A 25,642-nucleotide genomic window follows, 5' to 3' on the forward strand; every position below is an offset into this window, starting at 1 on the left:
GAGACCCGGGTTCAATTCCTGACTCAGGCGACTGACTGTGTGGAGTTTGCACATTCTCCCCGTGTCTGCGTGGGTTTCCTCCGGGTGCTCCGGTTTCCTCCCACAGTCCAAAGATGTGCGGGTCAGGTGAATTGGGCCATGCTAAATTGCCCGTAGTGTTAGGTAAGGGGTAAAATGTAGGGGTATGGGTGGGTTGCGCTTCGGCGGGTCGGTGTGGACTTGTTGGGCCGAAGGGCCTGTTTCCACACTGTAAGTAATCTAATCTAATCTAATGTGTGGAACTACAAGAGGTGGGAGAGATACGAAACAAATATTTTATATCAGTTTTTAATGTGAAGAAAGCCATAGAAGCTATGGAACTCAAGGAAATAAATGTTGATGTCTTGAAAACAGTTCACAGAAAAGGAGGTGTGGGAGGTCTTAAAAAACATAAAGGTGGATAAATTCACGAGACTTGATCAAGTGTATCCTAGGATGTTATGGGAAGTTAGCGAAGGAATTGCGGGGCCCCTAGCAGAGACACATTTATATCATTTATAGCCATAAGTCACGATCTGTTTAAGGTTTGGTGGTTGTTTAAAAATGAGAAGTGGAACTGCAGGGAAGGCATTGGCAAGGTGCTCATCCTCCATTGAGGTGCCGGACGATTGGAGCTTTGCTTATGTTGTTTAGAAAGGCTGTAAGGAGAAGCTTGGGAAGTATAAACATCAGTGGTTGGCAAGTCGTTGGAGAAGATTTTGAGAGATAGGATTTACATGCCATTAGAGAGACAAAGACTGATTAGGGATAGTCAGCGTGGCTTTGTGCTTGGAAAATGGTGTCCAACAAACTTGATTGAGTCTTTTAAGGACATAACCAAAAGATTGATAAGGGCAGAGCAGTAAATGTTGTCTACATGGACTTTAGCATAGCCTTTGACAAGATTCTGCATGGTAGACTGATTAGTGAAGTTAGTTCACATTGAATTCATGGTTTTGCATGGTAGACTGATTAATAAAATTAGTTCACATGGGATTCAGGGAGAACATGCCAATTGGAAAAAAAATGGCTTGATGATAGGAGACAAAGGTTGATGGTGGAGGGTTTTTTTTTAGGACTGGAGACCTGTGACTAGTTGTTCTGCAGGGATCATGTTGGGTCCACTTTTGTTTGTCATTTATACAAACTATTTAGATGAGAATTCAGGAGGCATGGTTAGTAAGCTTGCAGATGACACCAAAATTGGTGGTGTAGTTGCCAGTGAAGAAGGTTATCTAAGATTATAAAGAAACCTTGATCAATTGGGCTAATGGGCTGAGGAATGGCACATGGAGTTTAATTTGGATGAATATAAAGTATTACATTTTGGTAAGATGAAGGAGGACAGGATTTATACAGTTAATGGTAAGGCCTTGGATGGAGCTGTCAAACAGAAAGATCTAGAGGTTCAGGTACATAGTTCTTTGAAAGTTGCTGCACAGGTAGACAGGATGGTTAAGAATGCATTTAGTACCCTAGTCTTTATTGCTCAGACCATTGAGTAGATACAGTGCAACATTTAAAAGACATTTTGATAGGTACATGAATAGGAAAGCTTTAAAGGGATATGGACTGAATGCAGACTAGTGGGACTAGTTTATTTAGGGAAACTTGGTTGGCGTGGATGAGTTTGACTGAAGGACCTGTTCCCATGATGTATGATTCTATGACACTATAACACACTCTTTGGCCATTGTGCAAACACCATCCTGGCCCCCATAAATCCCAAGTGTTTTAGTGGATCATGCGCAGCTTTCCTACAAAACCTAAGTTGAGAAAATGGCCCCAGAATCAAAATTCCCAATAAAAGGTGCCACTGCTAACTGAACTGATGAGCTGGAGCTAGAGTAGAACAGCTTTGAATTATATGGATATGTGTCAGGTTGTGTGATCCTGGATTCAGTTAAACTGGAAAATATGATCGTCTTAGTTTATCTTTGTAGCGCTGGAAGATAAAAAGGATGGTCGTTCAGTGATTGTTATTTTACAAGATGTCTCCACACACATTAAGTTACCCTTACATTGTTACTCTTCTGCTTTGCTTACCAAGTGTAACAAAGGTAATATCCTCCAAAGTAATTTATAACTAATTGCAAAAGGTATGCAAGCTTGGAGATTCTCATCACTTTGTCCTTCTCACAGCCACAAGTCTACATATATTTAATGACCATCCCACATAAACCAAACTGAAATTGGAAATGGCACTTTGAATCTATCTCCCACATAACCTTACTTGAAGTTATAAAGGTCTATCAGAAACGATGTGTCTGACAATACTGATATTCCAGAGCGTCAGAAAGTTGTGGATACTTGCTAATGTACAGTTTTGTTTCACTTCAATAATTCTTTATTTACTGGAGTTCAAAGTTAAAAATCACACAACACTAGGTTATAGTCCAATAGGTTTAATTGGAAGCACTAGCTTTTGGAGCGCTGCTCCTTCATCAGGTGGTTGTGGAGTACACGATTGTAAGACACAGAATTTATAGCAAAAGTTTACAGTGTGATGTAACTGAAATTATAAATTATACATTGAAAAATACCTTGATTGTTTGTCAAGTCCTTCATCTGTTACAATGACCTAGTTTCACTTCTTTCATATGTAAATAACAAAATTTTTTTTAAAAGTTACATTCTCAAGTGAAGTTTAACAATTGGTGTCTTATTTACTGGAGATTTGTAAAAAAAGAAACATATTCTGCTGCCAGGTTTAAACATGTTTCTGCCTGGTTCTAGCTGTAGCATGTCTGTTAAGTTGTTTATTTCCTAATTGGCAAAATGAAAAAAAAGTAGAAATTAGGACTTTTTTTTCCTTTTTGAAATAAAGTTATCTTAATTCTACTCGCAAGGATGATTTTCAATGAAAGCTTTGACTCAGGCTGTTATAGTTAAAATTGATTTTAGGTGGGTGTGGAATAAAACCAGAAGGCTGTGCTTGTATTCAGATAAGGCCCCTTGTATCCTAGCAACAAACAAGGCTGCCATTATGAGGAGGAATCTGCTTTCAATTGCTGTGACAGAGTGAAAATCCGAATGCCTGAACTTAATTCTTTCACTGAAGTAAGATTTTATTTTATTCAGAGGTTCAGTAAATAAGTCTGCCTGTATGTCTTTACCAATTGTGTGACTTTGACGGACTGCTTTCTTTAGCTTGACCTCAATGTTTTACTAACTGCTGAGCTCTTGGTACTGAAGTTGCATTTTGTATGGTTTTTTTCCCAGCAAATTAATTTAGTTTTGTGTTTACTCTCGCAGAAACTTCTTGTAGTGGCCATGACTGTGCCGTTCATTGTATTTGTGGCAGGACTAGTGCTTCAAGTCTGCACTGAAACACCACAGTCGTTGGTACGTTGCACTTCTGTTTTTTGTGTGACCCAGCATTTATTCAGGACGAGGTGTGGTGGTTAATTCTGCTTGTTGAATTGCAGGAAGTGCCTGAAATGACGTTTGCTACATCACATTTTCCCTTCACGCAAGCTAGATTGAAAACTTTACGTGGAATTTTACAGCTTGACAAATCCATGCTGGTTATATAACACAAACCTTTTGACCGTAAACCAAACAAGTGTCTCTCTAATTCATTCTTTAGTTCAAATTAGTTATACAGAACGTTAGTTAAAGAAGGAACATGAAATCAGAAGGTATCATTTAATGTCGTGAGTATGTTGTTATGCAATTATTTCGCTTCTGCAATTTGTGCACTTTTTCAGCCAGTTTCACATTGAAAGGAGTTATTTACTGCAAGACCATAGTATATGATCTCTAACCATATGGAGTCCTCCAGATGTACAGCACTGAAACAGACCCTTCGGTCCAACTTGTCCATGCCAACCAGATATCCTAAACCTAATCTAGTCCCTTTTGCCAGCACTTGGCTCCTATCCCTCTAAACCCTTCTTATTCATATACCCATCCAGGTGCCTTTTTAATGTTGTAATTGTACCAGCCTCCACCACTTGCTCTGGCAGCTCATTCCATACATGCACCATCCTCTGTGTAAAAACATTGCCCCTGAGGTCTTTCCCCTCTCACCCTGAACTTATGTCCTCTAGTTCTGGACTCTCCAACCTCAGGGAAAATACTTTGTTTATCTTATACATGCCCCTCATGATTTTATAAACCTCCATAAGGTCATCCCTCAGCTTCCAGGGAAAACAGCCCCAGCCTGTTCAGCCTCTCCCTATAGCTCAAACCCTCCAACGCTGGCAACATCCTTGGAAATCTCTTCTGAACTTTTCAAGTTTCACAACGTCCTTCCAATCGGAAGGAGACCAGAATTGCACACAATATTCTAAATGTGGTCTAACTAATGTCCTATTCAGCTGCAACATGATTTCCCAACTCCTATATCCTGACCAATAAAGGAAAGCATACCAAATGCCTTCTTCACTATCTGTGACTCCACTTTCAAGGAACTATGAACCTACACTCCAAGGTCTCTTTGTTCAGCAACACTCCCCAGGATATTACCATTAAGAGTATAAGGAGAAAGTGAGGACTGCAGATGCTGGAGATCAGAACTGAAAATGTGTTTCTGGAAAAGCGCAGCAGGTCAGGCAGCATCCAAGGAGCAGGAGGATTGACATTTCGGGCATGAGCCCTTATTCAGGGATCCTTTCCTGAAGAAGGGCTCATGCCTGAAACGTCGATTCTCCTGCTCCTTGGATGCTGCCTGACCTGCTGCGCTTTTCCAACAACACATTTTCAGCTTTAAGAGTATAAATCCTGCTCTGATTTGTTTTTTCCAAAATGCAGCACCTCACATTTATGTAAATTAAACTCCATCTGCCACTCCTTAGCCCGTTGGCCCATCTGATCAAAATCTCATTGTTATGAGGTAACCTTCTTCACTGTCCACTGCACCTCTAATTTTGGTGTCATCTGCAATCTTACTAGCTTTGCCTCCTATGTTCACATCCCAATCATTTACGTAAATGACAAAAAGTAGTGGAGTGTACTAGACCTATATAATTTGAAAAGGAACATCCACCCTGTTACGTTGCATCAGCCAGTTATATTTTTTATAGGCTTTTACTGTACTATCTTACACCAGAAGGGCCATTCCAAATGTCTGTCATTTATTATATCATGAGCTTCTGATCAACAATCATTATGGGTGGCACGGTGGCATGGGCGGCACAGTGGTTAGCACTGCTGCCTCACAGCGCCTGAAGACCCGGGTTCAATTCCCGACTCAGGCGACTGACTGTGTGGAGTTTGCACGTTCTCCCCGTGTCTGCGTGGGTTTCCTCCGGGTGCTCCGGTTTCCTCCCACAGTCCAAAGATGTGCGGGTCAGGTGAATTGGCCATGCTAAATTGCCCGTAGTGTTAGGTAAGGGGTAATGTAGGGGTATGGGTGGGTTTCGCTTCGGCGGGTCGGTGTGGACTTGTTGGGCCGAAGGGCCTGTTTCCACACTGTAAGTCTAATCTAATCCTAACTCTTAACACCACTAGTTTGAACTTATCCTCCTTGTGATGATATATTAACTACTTAACCCTTAACTGACTTTTTATAAAGTCTTCTTAGGCCTTTCTTCTTAGCTGAAGCTTTTAACGTGAAGCATAGTGTCCTTGTTCTCCTGTGTATTGCTTCCATGTTAGAATATTTTCTGCATATCTTGGTTACCAAATTTGAAGAAGCCACTTGTATGCTGTAATTAGACAGCATCGTTTAGTGTTTCATCATCTTCTTTTGTTCTAATGATTTAGGAATACAATTCACCCCAACCAATATCAGTGGGTTTAACAAGACCTCCATTCTGGTGCAGTCCAAACAATGACTCGCATTGTTGAGGAGTGTCACTGACTAAGCTTTAAGACAGGCTTGAAGAACCCCACCTAGCCTCTGTCAAGGCTATTACTTGGCTCTGTGACTATGCACATAATAAGTAAATATATTTCACAATAATATTGGCTTCATTGATTACTCCTTCACAAGTGACTGGGTCTGTTAATATCCAGTCAGTTTCCACTCCCAGATGCCTTTCAGCTCCCTCCTAATGACAAATGTGTTGCATACTTTCAATACATTGAGAGCTCATTCAAAAATAAATACCTGAGTAGGATTGTCCTTTTTGTTTTTGAACAATCTGGTATTTGAGTTGACAATACAGAAATTCCTAATACAAAACTAATACAAGGGCAGCACAGTGGTTAGCACTGCTGCCTCTCAGTGCCAGAGACCCGGGTTCAATCCCGACTCAGGCAATTGACTGACTGTGTATGGAGTTTGCACATTCTCCCTGTCTGCGTGGGTTTCCTTCGGGTGCTCCAGTTTCCTCCCACAGTCCGAAAAAAAAAATGTGCAGGTTGGGTAAATTTGGCCATGCTAAATTGCCCGTAGTGTTAGATTAAGGGGTATAGGTGGATTGTGCTTCGGTGGGCCTGTTTCCACACTGTAAGTAATCTAATCTAAAACTGGTTTTCCCATGTGATATATTACTTGTTTGTTACTGTAGTGGTTCTGAAGTTCTGTTTGCTAATATAAATTCAAGAACTAATATATGAATTAAGACTTTGTTAGGTTTTTGCCTAGTGACAAAATTGTCAGGCCAACATTCCTGCTGCAACCTCAGTGATGTGCACAATATTATGATCGGTGTTTTTGGTTCAAATACTTTTAAGGCTCATGTATAATGCATTATACATGCCTAGGTCAACAGAAGCAAACTTCATCTAGGCTTATCCATGCCTTTCTTGACTTCACCAGTTGGATGTATATTAATGTACCATTAATTATGGCATGTGTGCAGGTATTTTTAATCAGTAGATAAAAGCCTCCTATCTCTGGAGATTCTTATTTCTGATTGAACTCCTGAAATCGCTATTTGCCAAGTTGAGTATTTGTTACGACAGTTAAAATTCAATCATATTTCAACAAGTCAATGCGTTCCACAGGAGGGCATACTTGAAATCAGTTGAATAAATACCCTTTTGTTTTTAAAAAAAAAGCTACATTCCTATTCTTAGTAGTGATTTGTTATTGTACAGAGATGCATTCTCTTTCTGACTTTATAGTAAAATGGAGGCTGAGAACCTTCGATGTAACCAATGCTGATTTAAGTGCGTTTCTCTTTTAAATATTATGGTTTTGGGAAAGGTCACCTTGTACAAAGTCGTAGAGTCAGAAATATACAGCACAGAAAAAGACCCTTCGGTCCAACCCATCCATGCCGACTAGATATTATAACCTAATCTAGTCCCATTTGCCAGCACTTGGCCCATATCGCTCTCAACCTTTCCTATTCATCTACCCATCTAGATGCCTTTTTAAATGCTGTAATTGTACCAGCCTCCAACACTTCCTCTGGCAGCTCATTCCATACACATACCACCCTCTGCATGAAAAAGTTGCCCCTTGAGTCCCTTTTATATCTTGACTCTCCCACCCCAGGGAAAAGACCTTGTCTCTTTACCCTCTCCATGCCCCTCATGATTTTATAAACCTCTGTCACCCCTCCTTTTTCCAAAGCTTCAGGGAAAACAGCCTCTGCCTATTCAGCCTCTTCCCTATAGCTCAAATCCTCAAAACGTGGCAACATCCTTGAAAGGGTTCAGAAAAGATTTACAAGTTCCACAACATAGAAAGGAGACTAGAATTGCATGGTTAGGCCACTTTTGGAATATTGCAATGTCCTATATATGACCTCCTAACTTCTATACTCCAATGCTCTAACCAATAAAGGACAGCATTCCAAATGTTGCCTTCGCTATCCTATCTACTTACAACTCTACTTTCAAGGAGTTATGAACCTGCACTCTTTGTTCAGCAACACTCTGTAGGATCTTGCCATTAAGTGTACAAGTCCTGCTCTGACTTGCTTTTCCAAAGTTTTGAAGCTTGAAGATCAAATCCAGTAGGAATGCCCAGGGTCATGTACTTTAGCCTGGCCAATATTTACCCTCGAAACCCATCAGGGGGAAAAAAAATGTCGGTCACTTATTCCTTACACTTTTGTGGACCTTTTATGTGCAAATTGACTGCTACATTATTGCAGTGATTTAGAAGTACATAATTGGTTCTGAAGTACTTTGGAATGATCTAAGCATATTGAAAGCTCTTTAGAAATACAGATCTTTGTCCTTACTCTAATTTCTGATGCTTTGGTTTTCTTTTCTAGATTCCATTAAATGCTCTGTCTGAATGTTGTGCAGATCTCTCCGATGATTCTGGCCTTTGTCCACAAAGCAGCTCATGTTATTCAGGTACATTTTTAACATAACGCCATTGGTAATATTGGCCAACCAAATAAGCATACGTCAACTTTTCATTCCATGTGTTTTGTGTTAGCAAATGTAAATACTGGAGAATGGAGCACTCAACTTTGAGCACTTTGTCTGTAATGTTCCTCGATAAGACATTAACCCAGAAGAGCATCACTCTCGTGAATCACTATATTACTTGAGTGTTTTCCATTTCTTACCACTTGTGTTCTCACTCCGGAACAAGAATGCAAGTTTTTTTGTTTAACTGGTGTACTTTTACTGCCTGTTGCTAATAAAATAGAGATAATAAAATTGAATTTTCGTTTTAGTACTTGTATTGCTTAGTTCAAATAATGATGATTCAAGTATCTTATTTTGAGGTAGCCTTTTGGATTAAGTACTTGTTAAGCAGCAAGTTGTCTGCCTAAACTGATTTGTGTTAGGCTTGTAAATTTTATAAATGTAAAAGAGAATTGCCTGACCAATTCTGACCTTTTGGTGGAAAAAATAGATTTCTAACCAATTAACATTATATTTTTTAAAAAAAGGCAGATCCTTCCCAGAATAATACCCTCTTCCACCACTTCACACTGTGACTATGAGTCAGGTAAATATTTAGCTTCCCGCAAAAAAATTGCCAACATTTCTGGGCTATCGATTTAAATGCTTTAGTGTCATAATTTGCAGGGATCTGGAGGCAACCGCTTTTGGTCCATGGTCATGTAGATTGGGAGTGTAAGGCAGATGGAAAAGAGAGCACTCCAGTCTGTTACTTCATTAATTCAGTTGAGCTTGATTTCAAGAACTCCAAGTTAGCTGAAAATAATTACAGGAGGTTTGAGTAGCATTTGTCTCTTATTCACCCACTTTCCATTTTCAGGCTGTTACAGACACTGGTTTAAGAATGGAAGTACCACGTGCATCAGGTGCATTAATGAAACATTAATTGATTCCTTGAATAATAGGACTGAATGCATCGTCTGTGAGTAACCTAACATTGTCTTTTTTTTCATCTGACAATACAATATATCATAAAATGTGACTAGACTGTTAGGTCATTAGTAATTTTGCTTGAACACTAGCTAATGCTAGTGGGAGATATCCTTTAAAGCCCACATACAACCTTACATACAACCTGATGTCTCCTGAAGACAGATGCATTGAAAACTTAAACTAAAAGTGTAGTCTCTACAGTGGGTAAGAACTATATATCTGATTAGAAGTCAAAATTGATTTTCGAATCTCCACTACTTGGACTGTTTGTTTGGGCAAGTTCTACAAGTTATGCTGGTAATCAAGGAAACTAACATGTAGTTCTTTTGGGGGGAAAAAAAGATAAGTGGGTTTCAGTTGTTATCCAATGAGGAGCAACAGGCTAAAGTCCTGCAAACAGGAGACAAAAACTGAAGTTTGTTTCTGACTTCAGTGACTACTCTTGCCAATTTTTTTTCTCTGCTGTTTGCAGCCAGCCTGATTCAATGTAAGTGATTTAAAAGCATTAAAAATTGACATTCATTATGAAGTGATTTACACAATCAACCAAATAGATTGTCGCTGTTGTATACAATATATTATGAGGCTTGTCATTTGAAAGTGCTGAGTTACCTTTATCCCAAATAAAAGATTTTGGGCCCAATTAACATTTAGTGTAAGTAAGAACTTTAAACATTCCCAATCCTATTGTCAAAGAGCATCAGTAAAGTTTCCTCATTAAATTATTTCCTCCTGGAAACTGGTTAACTATCAAAATAATGATATTTCATGCCTTCGGTGTGTTTTTTTTCCACTAATCTAGTTATCCCAAAGTTTCTAGGGAGAATACTGGAGTTCAAACTGCACCATCAGACTAGGTTGAACATATTCTTGTGATATGGTGTAGAGATGTGTACTTCATTAATCTGAATAGATTTCACAGCTTCTGTAGGATAGAAAAGTAGACCATTCAGCTCAACTTGCTTATACTGATGTCCATACTGTACACCCTCATGCCCTACTTCATCTAACTCGATCATCAGATACTTCAATTGCTTTCTCCTTCCTCTACTTATCTAACGCCCCCTTTTTAAATGCTGGATTATAATAATTTTGGGTTGCATTTTTAAATTGGATGTAGAAGTAATTCAACTATTACAGTAATAATACAAAGATTAAATGCAGCAACTTCCTAAGTAAAATGTCTTTTGAGTTCATTGTTTGGATATCCTTAGTATTGTATGAATTTCACGCCCATTTAGTTTTCCTATTGTAGCACCCTCTGGCAGTGAAGAGAAGGTGGAAAATGGCACCACAGTGGGCCCAACCATCCTTAAAATTGGTAAGAATACAAATAGGAAACCACAGATGCCATGAAACCGCTAACCATTGTTTAAGTAACATCATTTACTGTATTTCATAAAGTGATTTTTTTTATTGTTGTTTTGTAAAGGAGGGCCAGGGATAGCTGTCTCATTATGCCTTGGAACACTATTTATCAGTTCATTCTTCATCCTTTCTGTGGCTGCATTTTTTTACCTCAAGCGATCCAACAAACTCCCACATTTGTTTTACCAGCAAAACAAAGGTAAAGACCTAATATTGTATTGTTTCGTTTATGGCTGTTGAGCATTTGGTTCTAGATGGATGTGCGTACTGTTTAAAGTATGCTCTTTATTATTCATTTCTTCTAAGTATCCTTTCCTCACTGTGCAACTAACTACTGACTGTATCTTTCTGATTCTGTCCTGATGATGTCATAAATTTGCTGCTTAAAAGCTGGCATGGGAACTGTTAATGGATTGAAACTGATGGGCAAGCAAATATTGGAGCATTTAAATCCAAGTGCTGAAGTAATATTGGCTTTATAAGTTATAAATAAGAATGGTTTGATCAGAGAGATTTCTGGTTTCACAAGATGAGCACATTGCTCCAATTTACTCCATGCTAATGATGCTACTTTGGGTCAAATCATTACCGAGATTAAGATTTGTTAATCTAAATCATGCTTAGTGCTGACAAATTTGATAATTATAGGAAGAACTTGTTTATAGAATTTCTGAACATTCATTGTGTATCAAGCAACAGATAATCTAATAATTGTCTGTCAGCAATTTGTCAAAAGCTAAAGCAACAACATTCCCCAATTTGTTCAGGCAAGCTTTCATTTTTCTCACAATTTAATTGTATTTTCACCAAAATGAGAAATTGTGAAAACCATGTTGTGTGCACTCTGGTGCTGTTTTACATAATGTGAACTTCTCATTGTGGAGGAAGGAGGTAAAACAATGCAAATTATTACCAGATAGCCAACTTCATGAGCATACAGAGTTATTGGCTGAATATTAAAGTCTAGAGCAAATTGTAGAAAATATATAATTTATAACACACCTAAGACTTTAAGACATCAATATAGAAATTAAAGTTATTGTGAAAATTAAACTGTTGGGACATGTTGGCTTGAAAACAGAAAATTAGCAATGTTAACTTTTTTTTAACACCTTGGCAACTGTAACTGACAAGTGTTTGTTACATACTTGTTAAAGACATTGGAAGTTGATGTCTGCTTATCTTAAAAGATGTATGGTTTAATAACCTTCCCCTGAAATTGCTAAAATTAAGATGTCTGAGCCATTTTATAATCTGACTTGTGATGTGACCTGTTATGTAATGGATCTAGAGACTGATGTTGTGCTGTTGCTCAAACAATATTGCTCAATTATTCCCATCCCACCTTCCTTGCCCTCAAACACTTTTCTGTCTCCCCAGTCCTCACCAGAATTGTTCAAATGTTCCCTATTCCAGTTTCCAGTTTTAGAAAGAATACTGCTTCCAGAAGGGGGAAATATTCTACAAAATTGAATAATTGTAGTCATCCAATTTGCTAACAAAGTTTGTATCACCACTTACCAGTTTGTAAGTGATGCCAACAGTGTCCCTTTGCACCTGTAGGGAAAGGTGAATTCCCCCGTCACCATTTTTGAAATCAGCATTTCGAACTCTGTATCCAACAGATTAACAATGGGTGAATTTTCAGATGCTGAGAAAAATCAGTGGAGTCAATTGCCCTTAAGGAATCATGCAGTGTAGAAGGCCACTTGGCCATCATGTCTGTGATGCGTCTTTTTGTAGAGCTATCCAATTAATATTCTAACTGTCTCTAACCAAATGTCTCTCTTTTCCCCTTCGAATATTTTACTTAATTTGGTTTTGAAAGCTACTAATGAACCTTCTTCTGCCATCCTTTTGAGCAGGATATAGCAGATTGCAATTGCTGTGATTCATTTGTTCTGGTTTCTCTTGGAATAGTTGTTGAAAACTTTCTGGAAGAATGCAGCAAATTCACAGCTATTGCAACTGCATGTGCAGTAAGTGTACACTCCAAAACATCTCTCAGCTTATCCAGTAAGCAGCTAAATACTGCAAACCAGAAGGATCCCAGTTCCACGTCCTGTCTGTGTTGTTAATTGGTTCTGGCGAGGACAATTATATGTTGTCATTGAAAATTAGCCTCCAGGGAGTTGTTTCATGAATTGGTGAGTGGACATAATGTAGTGTCAACCTGTCTGAAATGTGTGTTTATTGCTGTCTAAAGTCCCTTTTACTTTTTTTTTTCAGCTTCTATACTGCAGCCAAATGAAATGGTAAGTCAAAGTGCAATGTTTTTATATGAAATCATCTAAGATGTTTTACATTTTCAGGCTCCATGTAAATGCAGATCTAGTTGATTCATTTGAAAGAAAATGCCTCCTCTGTTTTTAAGAGCATTATTTTACTTTTCCTTCATTGTTACCAAAAACAATGATAATTTAAAAGGGACCTAAGGAGCAAAGTATCTCCCACACAATTTTGATATCTAAACAATGACTAGGTAACCGCTCAACTAAAATCAATATGTTAGATATCGGAAATCTGAAATAAAATCAAAGTGCTGAGAGAACTCAGCTGATCTGACAGCACCTGTAGAAGAAGAAACAGGGTTAACATTTTGAAGCCAGTGACCTTTCCTTGGAACCCATATCTGTTTCTCGCCAGATGCGGCCAAACTTGCTGACTTCCTCCAGCACTTTTTGTTTTAATACCAGTTAATCATCTCATTCAAGATAACTGAAACAGTTGTATCACCTCAGATTAAAAGTATTACCTCTTAGAAGTAAATAGCCTTTGTGTTTTTAAATAGGGAGGTTCACATTTTAGTTTTAGGACTTGTTCACATCCAGCATTTGTAATTTTGAGTTTTCTTTGAATTGCCTGTTATTGGTTTTTTTATATTCATTTTAAAGATCTGTGGGCATTGATTTTTGAGTAACCCAGGTTCTAGAAAATGAATTCTAATGTTCACAATGGTCCTGCTCCAAGTTCTCAGTTAGACACTTGTCTCCTGCCACGTTTTGATATGGGATGCCTGACATTTACTCCTCCTTTCACTCAGAGGCGTTTAGCTATAAGACATAGGAGCAGAAATTAGGCCATTCAGCCATCACGTCTGCTCCGCCATTCAATCATGGCTGATAAGTTTCTCAACTCCATTCTCCTTTTTTTTTTTCTCCCCGTAACCCTTGATCCCCTGAACAATCAAGAACGTACTCATGCCCGTCTTAAATATACTCAATGACCTGGCCTCCACAGTCTGGTGTGGAAGTGAATTCCATAGATTCTTACACTCTGGCTGAAGAAGTTTCTCCTTATCTCCATTCTAAAAGGTCTTCCCTTTACTCTAAGGCTGTGCCCTCTGGTCCTAGCCTCCTACCAATGGAAACATTTTTCAACATCCATTCTGTCCAGGCCATTCAGTGTTCTCTAAGTTTCAATTAGCTTCTCCATCAAGCCTAGACCCAGAATCCTCAAACATTTGATAGAGCTGTACAGTACGGAAACAGACACTTTGGTGCAACTCATCCATACCAACCAGATAAATCTAATCCCATTTGGCTTATACCACTCTAAAATCCTATTCATATACCCATCCAGATGCCTTTTTAAATGTTGTAATCATACCAGCCTCCTTCTCTTCCTCTGGTAGTTTATTCCATACACACACCACCCTCTGCATCAAAAAGTCACTGCTTAGGCCCCTTTATAAATCTTTCCCCTCTCTCCTTAAACCTATACCCTCTAGTTCTGAACTCCTTGCACCTGAGGGAAAAGAATTTGTTTATTTACTTTATCCATGCCCCTCATGATTTTAAAAACCTCTATTAGGTCACGCCTCAGCCTCCGCTCCAGGAAAAAAAAACACTCTAGCCAATAACTCAAACCCTCCAATCCTGGCAACATCCTAGTAAATCTTTTTTGAATCTTCCAAGTTTCGCAGCATCCTTCCTATAGCAGGGAGACAAGAACTGCACACAGCGTTCCAAAAATTGCCTAACATTTGGGCTGATTGGCCTTTTTGAGTTGTGGACACCTTTTGTAATTATGAAGCAATCCACCAGGGTGGCACAGTGGTTAGCACTGCTGCCTCGCAGCGCCAGGGACCTGGGTTCATTTCCCGTCTCAGGCGACTGACTGACTGTGTGTGGAGTTTGCACATTCTCCACGTGTCTGTGTGGGTTTCCTCCGGGTGCTCCGGTTTCCTCCCACAGTCCAAAGATGTGCGAGTCAGGTGAATTGGCCATGCTAAATTGCCCGTAGTGTTAGGTAAGGGGTATATGTAGGGGTATGGGTGGGTTGCGCTTTGGCGGGTCGGTGTGGACTTGTTGGGCCGAAGGGCCTGTTTCCACACTGTAAGTAATCTAATCTAATCTAATCAATCGTAACAACACTACTGTTCACAGATAGATATTGAAACTAATGTGCCATGGGCCAGGAGACCAACCTCCTTTCAGATAGGTGTGCATTTTTGAATTGGAATATATTTCACATGATTAATCAGATTGAGATGGTTAGATTAAATAGACAATAAAGAAGAACACTAATCAGGATGTGATAACAGTTTTGCTGGAGCCATCTAATTAATCGCACTCTCCTGTATGCCCATAGTCCTGTACTTTTGCACTTTTTAAGTATTTTTCAAATCGCAAATCACGGTCATCTGGCAAACACAAGCAAAGTAGCATTGTAAAAAGTGCAGTAGAATTCTACTTTTCTACTTGATTGTGATTTTGTATCAATTGAAATAGATATAATGGAATTTGGAATTGGATCGGAGTCAGCTGCCTTTATTTGATCTACTTGACAGCTCAGAGCAATTTATGTGCTGTAGAAAATTATCTCTGTAATTCATGCTATAATCAGTCCTTTTTTTAATTTGGTAGTAATGAGTTTTAATTCTAATAATTAAATAACCATTCTAATCAGTGGCATTATGTGACTAAGGTCTCTTTTGTTTTACAGGCAGAAATTATGAGGAGCCCCATTAGATCAGGTAATAGACACCAACAAAACAGATTGGGGGTGTTATATATATATATAATATTGATTCTCCAATGCATAATCAACAATCTGTGCTCATGAAAAGTTCAATCTATCATTCTAAAATATTTCCAATTTTTGCCACCCTCACCACTCCCCTTCTTTGTCATTTGTAGAAAATTATTCTGGTTGCTATTTGTCTTGATTAAACCGCATTAAACAAGAACATGATTACACTTTTGCTACACATGCTAACCGGAGCATAAATTCTAATAACACCTCTAGAAATAACACATTATTTGCATGGAAAAGTCTTGGGAGAAGCTAATTTGTTGATAAGCATTAGTTGCATCCACTTCTACCTCTACTCCACTCCACAGTTTACACAAGAAATTTTAAATTATTGACTAGCAAAACCCAGTTTACAAAACACCGTCAATTCTGCTATAATGTGGTAGTTCTGTTCTCGTGCAATCCCGTGTTATAAGAAAATCACATAGCAGCACCATTTAAACTAATAGGGGCAGAATCACGTTCTAACCAATAGATGCTTTAAAAATTTGCGCAATAGAAACAATGTCCCCCATTCATCAATCGTGTTATAGCGAATTCATGTTAACGAAACATGCATTATAGCAGAATGACCTGTATAAGCTCTTTTGTCAGCCATCTGTGTGCAGGTGATTTCTTGTTGTTTTGTGCCAGTGTAGTTAGAGTAGAAATAGAACTCTGGGAAGCTAGGGAAGTGACTGCTGGGCCTTTTACTGAGATATTTGTATCATCGATTAGTCACAAGTGATGTGCTCGAAGACTGAAGGTTGGCTAATGTGCCGCTATTCAAGAAAGGTGGTAAGGAAAAGCAAGGGAATTATAGACCGGTAACCCTGACATTGGTGGTGGGCAAGTTGTTGGAGGGTATCTTGAGGGACAGGATTTACATGCATTTGGAAAGGCAAGGACTAATTAGGGATCATCAACATGGCTTTGTGCATGGGAAATCATGTCCTGTACAGTCATTGGTTAGGCCACTTTTGGAATATTGTGTGCAATTCTGGTCTCTCTCCTATCGGAGGGATGTTCTGAAAAGATTTACAAGGATGTTGATAGGTTTGGAGTATTTGAGCTACCGGGAGAAGCTAAATAGGCTGTGGCATTTGAGGCTGAAGGGTGACCTTTGAGATTTTTAATATCATGAGGGGCATGGATTGGGTAAATAGTTAAGGTCTTTTCCTGGGGTTAGGGAGTCCAGAATCAGAGAGCATAGGTTTAGAGTCAGAGGGGAAAGATTTAAAAGGGATCTGAGGGGCAATTTTTTTCATGCGGATAGGTGGTGCATGTATGGAATGAGCTGCCAGAGGAAGTGGTGGAGGCTGGTACAATGACAACATTTAAAAGGCACCTGGATGGGTATATGAATAGGAAGAGTTTAGAGGGATATGGGCCAAGTGCTGGCAAATGGGCCTAGATTAGGTTGGGATATCTGGTCGGCATGGACGTGTTGGACCAAAGAGTCTGTTTCCATGCTGCAAATCTCTATGACTCACCAAGCTCAAACCTCGCAATCTCTCCATTGGTCAATAAACCTGCTTAGGCATTTGGGCCAAGTGCAAATTGGGAGCATAAGTTATCCATTCAGCCCTTCTCTTCCACTCCACCACTAAATGAGATCATAGCTGATCTACTTGTGGCTTCAAATGCACAACCTTGCCTACTCTCAATACCCATTGAATATTTTTAAGGCAGATGTAGGTAGATTCTTGGCTAATAAGAAATTTCAAAGATCCAACCTCTACTGCTCTCTGGAGAGAACCATTTCAAAGACTCTGATCTATTAAGAGAGATTTCTTCCTCATCTTGCTCTTAAATGGGTGACCCCTTTATTTTGAAGCTGTTATTAATTGCCTGCAATTAATAGTCTGGTTAGACAGAGTCTGGGCAAATGCTTTTCTGGTCAGTGTTATTTCAAATTGTTCTTCATGGAACTCCTACCCACTGATTACTTGTTTCCCATAAATCTATGTCTATTTGTATGGATATAATGTATTTGATAATATCGTCATCCAGTGATCCCTTATTTAAACCATAACCATCGCTTGTTCTCTATTTCCATTTTGTCTGGAGCAGTCCTGCCAGATGCTACTAAATTACAACAGATCCCTTTTTTTAGGCTTTTTTTACTGTGTGTACAGTATGTAGTTTTTGGGAGTACGTCTAGAAATTTCTCCATTTTGAAAATTGTTTCCATTGGGCTTACGTTATGTCTTAAGGATCACTGAATGTTTCTGTGGTTTTGATTTTAATGAAAGCTTTTTTTTTGACTGCATGAGCTGCATTCTGATGCTCAACCAGAGTTTGTTGTAGTCCTTTCCCATGCTTGCGGAGCTGATCACCTATTATTGACCAAACTTTAGGATTTCTACTGATCAGGATCTTTTATCCTCTGACTGTTTACCGTGAACGTGTGGCATGGATTGCCTAGGCTAATACAGCTAATAAAATATTGGCCATCAAAGTGTAAATTATTAATTGTTTTGTATATTACTGCATGGCTGTTTCACAACCCCATTACTAAAAGGCTTTCTGCTGCAAAATTCATATCTGTTCTATTCCTATTTGAACACCACTAATTTTTTAGTTAACAAATGTCCCACCATTATCAGTGAAAAACTTTGCAAAGGAAGCAAATCCATCCCTATCCATTTTACTAATACCTTATCCACAATTTTCTTGTCTTTGCTATATATATTATCCTCAGTTAACTAAATCTGGTTGACAAATTTACAAATTGTAAAATGAATTATCCCTTTAAATTCATAGCCAGTACCTCACTGAAATCCCTTGCTAAGGTCAAATTTGTATAAATAATGGCTGTCTCTTTTGGCATTTGTCACACTATTGTCTCTTCTATAAACTTATTGAATCCTTCTTCAGCTATTCCTGAACCCTTTAGTAAAGTTTTTAACTTTTGAGGCAATTTTCCCATGCTTCTGCCAATGTAGTTTTAATACAATTTAACTATTTGGTCTTTATATTTTTGCGCCTGAATATCCATAAACCTTTAATTTCTTTCATGGGGAAATTATGTTTCATTGAAGGAATAATATCCTGATTGTGTACAGTCAGTTCTGCTACAACTCAGTTCCGTTCTCGTGCAATCACGTGTTATTAAAAAAATTGTGTAATAACAACACCATGTAAACTAATGGGGCCAGAATCCCATTATAACCAATACACACTTGTTAAAAATTTTGCTTTAGAAACAGTGTCCAAAATTCTTCAATTGTGTTATAGCGAATGTGTTAATGAAACCAGTGTTATAGCCCAGCAACCTGTACGTTGCAAATTCACAGATTTTCCATGTGTAAAAGGTTTTAGTTTTCCATGTCTAATTTCAACTTGCATCTTTTTCATTGATAGCCTACTTAATAACAACAAACTTTCAACAGCTACTACATCCTTACTAATAAAATCAATAATTCAGGCCAGTTTACAAGAAGTTACTACTTTTAAAAAGAGAACTTTTTGTGTTAGCATCCCCAAATCTGAAGTTGTTCGAATTCTTAAATTACGCTTTTTTTTGTTTCTTCTGTGAGGACCTGCTGAGGTTTATGCATGGAAGCATTTTCCATAACCAGGCGTCAATGCTGGGAACAACATTAGCATATCAATTAGTGGTGCAGACCTGCAACTGCACGTATTAGAAGGAACATTGTTCTCAAACTCTTTGTTCTAGGTCTTATTAGTCTAGATTCATACAGACTATTCTACAGAACATAGCTATGTATCTGCAATCGAATACAGTTGAAAGATTCTGCTGTTGATGCATTTTTCACTGAATTGAAACTTCTAACAACCAATACAATGTACTCCCTTTGCCATCCTCTTCTGAATCTTCTGCTTTTATGTTTAGTTTTGAACATTAAACTATGTTCTTTCATGGGGAAGTTATGTGAAATGGTATTTTGAATCGTACCTAAAGTATAAGTTGATTATATGCTGGACATTTCTGGGGTTCATTCTTTTTATTGTAATTCCCAAATTCTCTTCCCTTTGTCTTGCTTGTCAAAAGCATTTATGCCTTAATTTCTTTGTTTTAAGTTATTATTTCATACTGTTGCCTTTGATCTGTATCTAGACAGTCCCACCAGCCTTTTTTATGTCTTGCTGCAATATCTGTCAGTAGTAAAGCTTGGACACCGACCCTTTGGTTCAACTCATCCATGCTGACCAGCTATCCTAAATTAATATTGCCCTATTTTTCAGCAGTTGGCTCATGTCTCTTTAAACCTTTTGCTTTCAAATGCCCATCCAGATATCATTTTTTTGTTGTTGTAGTAGTAGCCTCCACCACTGTCTCTGGCATCTCATTCTGTACGTGCACCACCCTCTGCATTATAAAGTTACCTCTGATTTCCCTTTTAAATCTTTTCCCTCTCATCTTAAACTTATGCCCTCTAGTGTTGGACTCCCCTACCCTGGGAAAAAGACCACGGCTATTCATTCTATCCATGCCCTTCGTGATTTTATAAACCTCTGCAAGGTTGCCCCTCAGCCTCCAACACTCCAGGGAAAATAGTTCTAGCTATTCAGCCTCTCCTTATAGCTTAAACTCTACATCCCTGGCAACATCCTTGTTGCACCTCAAATAATACTGGAAAGAAATGCTTTGAAAAAGTTTGTTGTTATTTTGACATGTTTCCAGCATTCAGTCTGCAAATTTTAATTCCTATCAAAGCTGTCTAACCTAGTACTTTGGCACTGTCTAATTACTTCAAGGGACTAATGGCCTACTCTTGTTCCTACTTGCCATGTATCTCAGTGCCAGCATAGATTGTAAAATTTACATTTAATTGTTTTGCAATCCTGCAGAAGTCTATTAAACTCCATTAGTACTCTTTTTCATGGAACTAGCTTCAGCCTTTCTGAATTTGTCAAAATCTGACCACACCTAGCAAGTGAGCAAATAAACTTTAGATTCATTTAAACAATAAAATATAATTTGTCCAAATCTTCCTTCATGTTCATATTGTCAATTTCCAATTCTGAGAAAGATTTGCTTATCATCCTGTTTTTTGGGTGGTTACAAGGCTTGATTGCTCTTACATAAAGAAGTGACAGGTACTCATGGTTATTTCATTCAGCCATTTTTCTGAAGTTTTCTCCAAATCATTTTTGGTTGAGAATAATAAGTAGCTTTCAATGTTTGATGTAAAAACCAGCTAACCATTCTTTGCTCTAACTGTTTAAAAACACAACAGGTTTAAAAGGTTGGCTCAACAATGTTCAGGCATGTGCTTTTCAAGTCAGGTTTTTATTTCAACTTGCACAGTACAAACCTTGACCCACTGACTATTTGTTCCTCTTATGCATGCCTAATTCTTATCCAATTATCTCTTTTATAACTGCCATCTGTTCCTTCTTTCTTTCCATTTGGTGCCAGGCATCCCTATCTGATTCTTCGAGATAACCTGTTTCAGTCTCTTCCACAAGGAGACACCTTACAGTATGCACTCAGTATATGTTTCAATGGACTTGCCTCTCCTCCTTCTAAGCTGCAATAGATTTAGGTATTTTGAGGTAATCTCCTATCCAAGTATTAGTTGATCAAACCTTTTTCTGAACCACCTTTGATCTGTTTCTAACGCATTTACATCTTTCTTAAATGAGGACACCAAATTAGAGGATAACATTCCATTTGCCTTTCTACTCAGTATACAGTTTTTTAATGTTCTTTTGAGAAGTGGGTATCATTACCAAGGTCAGCACTTCTTGGATTGTGTGGCTTATTATGTTGTGGCAGAAGGTCCGTAAGAAAGGACAATGAATTTTAATTGATAGTGACTAGGAGATCACATACACCTAGGTACTCCAGCCAAAACTCCTAATGACATTGGTATTTTTATTGTCCTATCAAGATTTATGGGTATGTTTGGAAGGTCTAACACTCATTTATAATTCTTAACGAGTGTTTAATAGACCAGAAGTCAATTATTTGAGCTTGAAGTATGGATCTGAGCAGAAATTGCAATGGAAGGGAGCATGGTGTCCAGCATATTAATTACCCTGGTTTTCCTAAGCTTAAGAATTTGCTCCCAGTTGTAATGTGGAATGCAGTTTTTAGATGTAGCTATTGCTGAACTGATTCCAGCAGTTGTGCTGCATTGTAGATCCACAATGTGGCTGCTTGTGTTCTGAACTCCCTCCTTCTTTTCGCTCTCCCCCTGCCCCTTGTCCTGCAGTTGATGTTGCCTTTCTTCTCCCACGATATGGGGAAGATCCAAATAATCAATAATGTGGAAACTGTGTATTTCTGTGTTATGTTTATCTGCTCAAGGGAAAAACCAAACGGTAGACCCTATTACAAGCATTATCACTGTTCCTTTAGTAGTGTAACTATCACCTAAAAGTAATGTACGCTGGCAAAGGCACATACACTGTCTTTTTGATGTGACTTTTTTTTCTGCCTCAGCTACCCTTCTTCCACTCTGATGTTTGAGCTCCTCTAAGATTCCACTTGTAGAGGGACTTTGATTACCACCTTTTGTGTCAACTAGCCATCTTTAGCAACTAGTCTTAACAGCAGCTTGATTTCAGAATTCTTACAATCCTGTTTAAATGCTGCCACAGTTCGTTCTTCTCTCCATCAGTAAGCACAAGAAACTGTACAAACTTCTAACACTAATCTTCACTTCATCATTAATGACTGTGTGCAATCTGCTATGTAGTTCTGAAGTTCTGGAATTTCCAAACTAGACCTCTGCTGCTGCTTTCTTTTGAGACTCAGTTTGGATAAAGATTTTAAACATTCTTTCATCTATTCTTTATTAGTTTTCTCCATTTTTGTCTGATTACACTTCAATGAAAGGTACTGTGATATGGAGCATAGAATGTACGTTGTTTTATTAATGAGCGTGAGATGTTTGTTTTGTGGTTTGAGCAAACCAAGCCTTTGCTGCTACTTGATCTTCATTCACTTTTATGATCTTTCCTGATTGCGCAAAGCAGCCAGTACAATACCACAGTGCCTAGGGTGCTGGACTTCGGATATTTCTAGAATTTGACTTGGGTGGCGGAGTCTAGGATTGCCAGAAACTTGGAATAAAGTGGGGTGTAAAACAGTGAAGTTAGTAACTAGTCTGGAGTCATACCATGCCAATACAGTAAGCAAATGCCCAGGTAAGTTGTGTTTTTTTTAAATTTTATTGAATTGAACTTGAAGCAGGGTAGATTAAGTGTTTTGGATTTCAGATAACCAGATTGGATGTATTTTGGCTGACAGTACATTCGTGTGATTGCTATATTAATAGTCTCCTAGCCCAAGAGTTTTAATAAAATTACTGATTGGCATCTAGTTCATTCACTTCCCTTTTCCTTGTATTTCCAGTGCGAAAACAAAGATATTCGAGAAGAGAAAGACTCTCTGCTTCTACAGCTTCATTTGCCTCGGCTGCCATAAGCAATGTTTGATCCTGCATTGTCCACCATGTATGTTCAAGAAATGGTATTATTTAAATTTGTACATTTTATATAAATTCCCTGCACTGATGGACACTATCATTCTGCCAAATTGCAAGGGCCACTTTGTAGAACTGTTGTTTAATGATACACGCGCACACACATACATCACATGGGCATTTGGAAGTACAGACATGATCTCTCCCCAGTCTGGGAATATATTGTTCAATATAATTGGGCTGTTCTCCATCTTCTGACTTTATTTCAGAGATGAAATGACGACCAAGTCAAAAGTTGATATGTGACCACAAAAGCATATATCTCCTATATTGGTCTACACTATTCAACTGTTTGTAGATACTGATAGATCAAGGTCAACTGACTTAGTTTCTAATCTTCTCCTGATTTCTTTGCAACACCTCTGTCTTCAAATCCTACTAAATTTAGATGGTCTATGCATCCTGAATGCTCTCAATCCATAAAGGTACTGATAGAATTTTGTCCTAGAAACCATCAGCTCTGGCAGCTCCAGTGTACTTTCTATAGGTGTTAAGCTTGATTTGTAACAGGTTATGTTTCTGGCTGTGGATTTAAGAGTACTGGGTCACCTCTTCTTGTAATGTCCATTGCACTTTCTTTTTTTTTTGTGCCAAATGCAGAATGTAGCATTGAGGTTTCTTAACTCGAGACATTCTAGCAATTATCATTTAGTTTCATATTGAATTATGTCCCTGAAGGTGAAGCTAATATTTTTGAGGCTAATATTCCCTCAGTTCTCAGCTCAGTCCTTCTAATTACCTCAAATCAGATATTCACCCTTTTGACTGGGTAACATTAGCATTTTCTTTAATAGATAATCAGTCAGGAATACTTTAGTCTGGCAGTTTGATATTTTACTCTTTTTTTTCAAAATTCAAGAGCGTAGAGTAAATGTAAATATGTTTCTTCCATTCTGCTACCTCATTCATTGTTACCCAGCTTTAGTGGGGCTATTGATATTGTCTTGCTTCTAATCTGGCTTCCTTTAAGCCTTCCTTAGTCCACATTGTCCACTTGTTCAATTACTATTTCTTTCCTCCAGCCCTTCTGTTTTTTTACCCTTCATTTCTCCTTTGTTGGCAGGACAAGGCAGTCAAGACTTTGAATTTGTAACTAATAGCTTCACATTACCAACCTACCCAACCATGCATACTGTAATATTGCAATTTAAAATTCTCTGGGCTCACTGGAAAACGTGACATGCAATATCGTGCTGTCGACATCAACTTCCATCAAACACGAAAATGGGTTACAGGGATCTAAGCAGGTGCTTTACAATGCTGATGAGGTTTCTGCATAGCTGCAGTCTGTTTATTTAGATTGCATCACCCTGGGTCATAGAATTTTTTTTCTTTTGAAGGAGATGGGCACCCTGTAACATATCCATCCATGGAATGATGTGACATTAAACAATGACAAGGTGACTCCTGTTTTTAAAAGCAGACTTAAAGCTCCTTTCACAGAATTTTGAGTTCTTTCTTTTAATTTTTAGGTTTCAGATTAAAGACTCTTCCCATATACATAAATTGTGGGTAGGATTGATTCTCTGTAATACAATCAAATGCTGCTTACAATATTTTGAGCTGCATTGTAGCAAATAAGGTAAACATAATTTTGCCATCATTACTTTGCAGAGCTAGAAGCAATTTCCCCCCACCAGCCTACATTTCTTTCACGTTTTGAACTGAGAAGATGTAGAAATTCAAAGGCCCCAAGTGTTCATTCTCCAGAAGTGACCTTTTTTATTTCATTTGCCCAGCTCCGTTGACTGCATTTTGGCCACTGAGGTTGGACTGTTTAGGAGGTCCTTAGTCAACTTAGCGATTGATGTTAGTTTGTTGATCTGGATGTGGACCCTTGGGATGCTGTGGGTGGTAGTCGCTGGTCTCCATGGGGCAATAGCCAATAGAAATCTAATCTTCTCTATCTGCTCACTTTCATTTGACTGTCAACAATTTTTAAAGTGTAACTTCTCAGAATAAATTTTTCTTAGTGCACGGATTCTATTCTGCATCAACTAATTTATCCCAGACAAGGCAGTTCTTTAACTTTCATTTATTATGAAAGGACTGTAGCATTGATGCATTTGTTTTGTTGTAAATGTGAGTTGGTATATTGGAAGAAAGATGATAACTGGTTGTTATTTTGTAAACCATTCAGGTATGAAGTGTGATGATATCATGGAACTATTAGAAAGGTAAAAATCAATCATTAGCTTCATGATATAATGTATGAATACATTTACTGATTAGACAGAAGGTCAATACTGATTTGTTGTTTTACTTTTGGAAATGTTTAAGAAGAATTGGTCAAAAATGCAGCATCCAGCAAACAGTTCAGAAGTAAAAGTATTCTTATTTGATTGAGAGGAAGTGTTGATCTCCCTTTTCCGTACAGCTTGCAGCTGTATAAAACATAGATGGGAAAGATTGGAAGGAAGTTCACTTACACTCCACCAAAACTTTATCTACCCCACTATGAAAGGTGTATAATCTCTATATTATATCAGCCTGACTCATAGTTACAGTGCTGCTTCTAGACAGATATTAAATGAAGCCACAATCCAACACCTTGATTCCATAGTCAAGGCTGATATCTC

At 38.3% G+C, this 25,642-nt stretch overlaps 1 protein-coding gene across 4 annotated transcripts; it reads left to right on the forward strand.

Moving 5' to 3' along the window:
• The first annotated feature begins 3,009 nt into the window (after window positions 1–3,009).
• On the forward strand, window positions 3,010–25,242 carry c37h1orf159 (chromosome 37 C1orf159 homolog). Of its 4 annotated transcripts, XR_009647095.1 has the most exons (11): window positions 3,010–3,078; window positions 3,274–3,363; window positions 8,139–8,223; window positions 9,104–9,205; window positions 10,472–10,537; window positions 10,649–10,783; window positions 12,814–12,839; window positions 15,532–15,562; window positions 22,934–23,034; window positions 24,404–24,463; window positions 25,204–25,227. XR_009647095.1 is itself a non-coding variant. In XM_060852022.1 (10 exons), exons 1-9 carry the CDS (start codon window positions 3,052–3,054, stop codon window positions 23,014–23,016), a joined length of 645 nt encoding a protein of 214 aa, XP_060708005.1. In that variant the 5' UTR covers window positions 3,010–3,051; the 3' UTR covers window positions 23,017–23,034; window positions 25,204–25,242. The 4 variants fall into 4 exon arrangements, 3 of the variants coding, with proteins under 3 accessions (XP_060708005.1, XP_060708004.1, XP_060708003.1); XM_060852022.1 differs by lacking the exon at window positions 24,404–24,463 and having other exon boundaries at window positions 25,204–25,242; XM_060852021.1 differs by lacking the exon at window positions 25,204–25,227 and having other exon boundaries at window positions 24,404–25,174.
• The last annotated feature ends 400 nt before the right edge of the window (window positions 25,243–25,642 follow it).

Source organism: Hemiscyllium ocellatum, chromosome 37, assembly GCF_020745735.1.
Source record: "Hemiscyllium ocellatum isolate sHemOce1 chromosome 37, sHemOce1.pat.X.cur, whole genome shotgun sequence".
Taxonomy (NCBI): Eukaryota; Metazoa; Chordata; class Chondrichthyes; order Orectolobiformes; family Hemiscylliidae; genus Hemiscyllium; species Hemiscyllium ocellatum.

Coding starts and splice junctions, on each gene's coding strand:
- c37h1orf159 (XM_060852022.1), top strand. CDS start 3,052: ATGCCTGAACTTAATTCTTTCACTGAA. Junction 3,364..8,138: donor CTGAAACACCACAGTCGTTG/GTACGTTGCACT, acceptor TTTCTTTTCTAG/ATTCCATTAAATGCTCTGTC. Junction 8,224..9,103: donor AAGCAGCTCATGTTATTCAG/GTACATTTTTAA, acceptor TTCCATTTTCAG/GCTGTTACAGACACTGGTTT.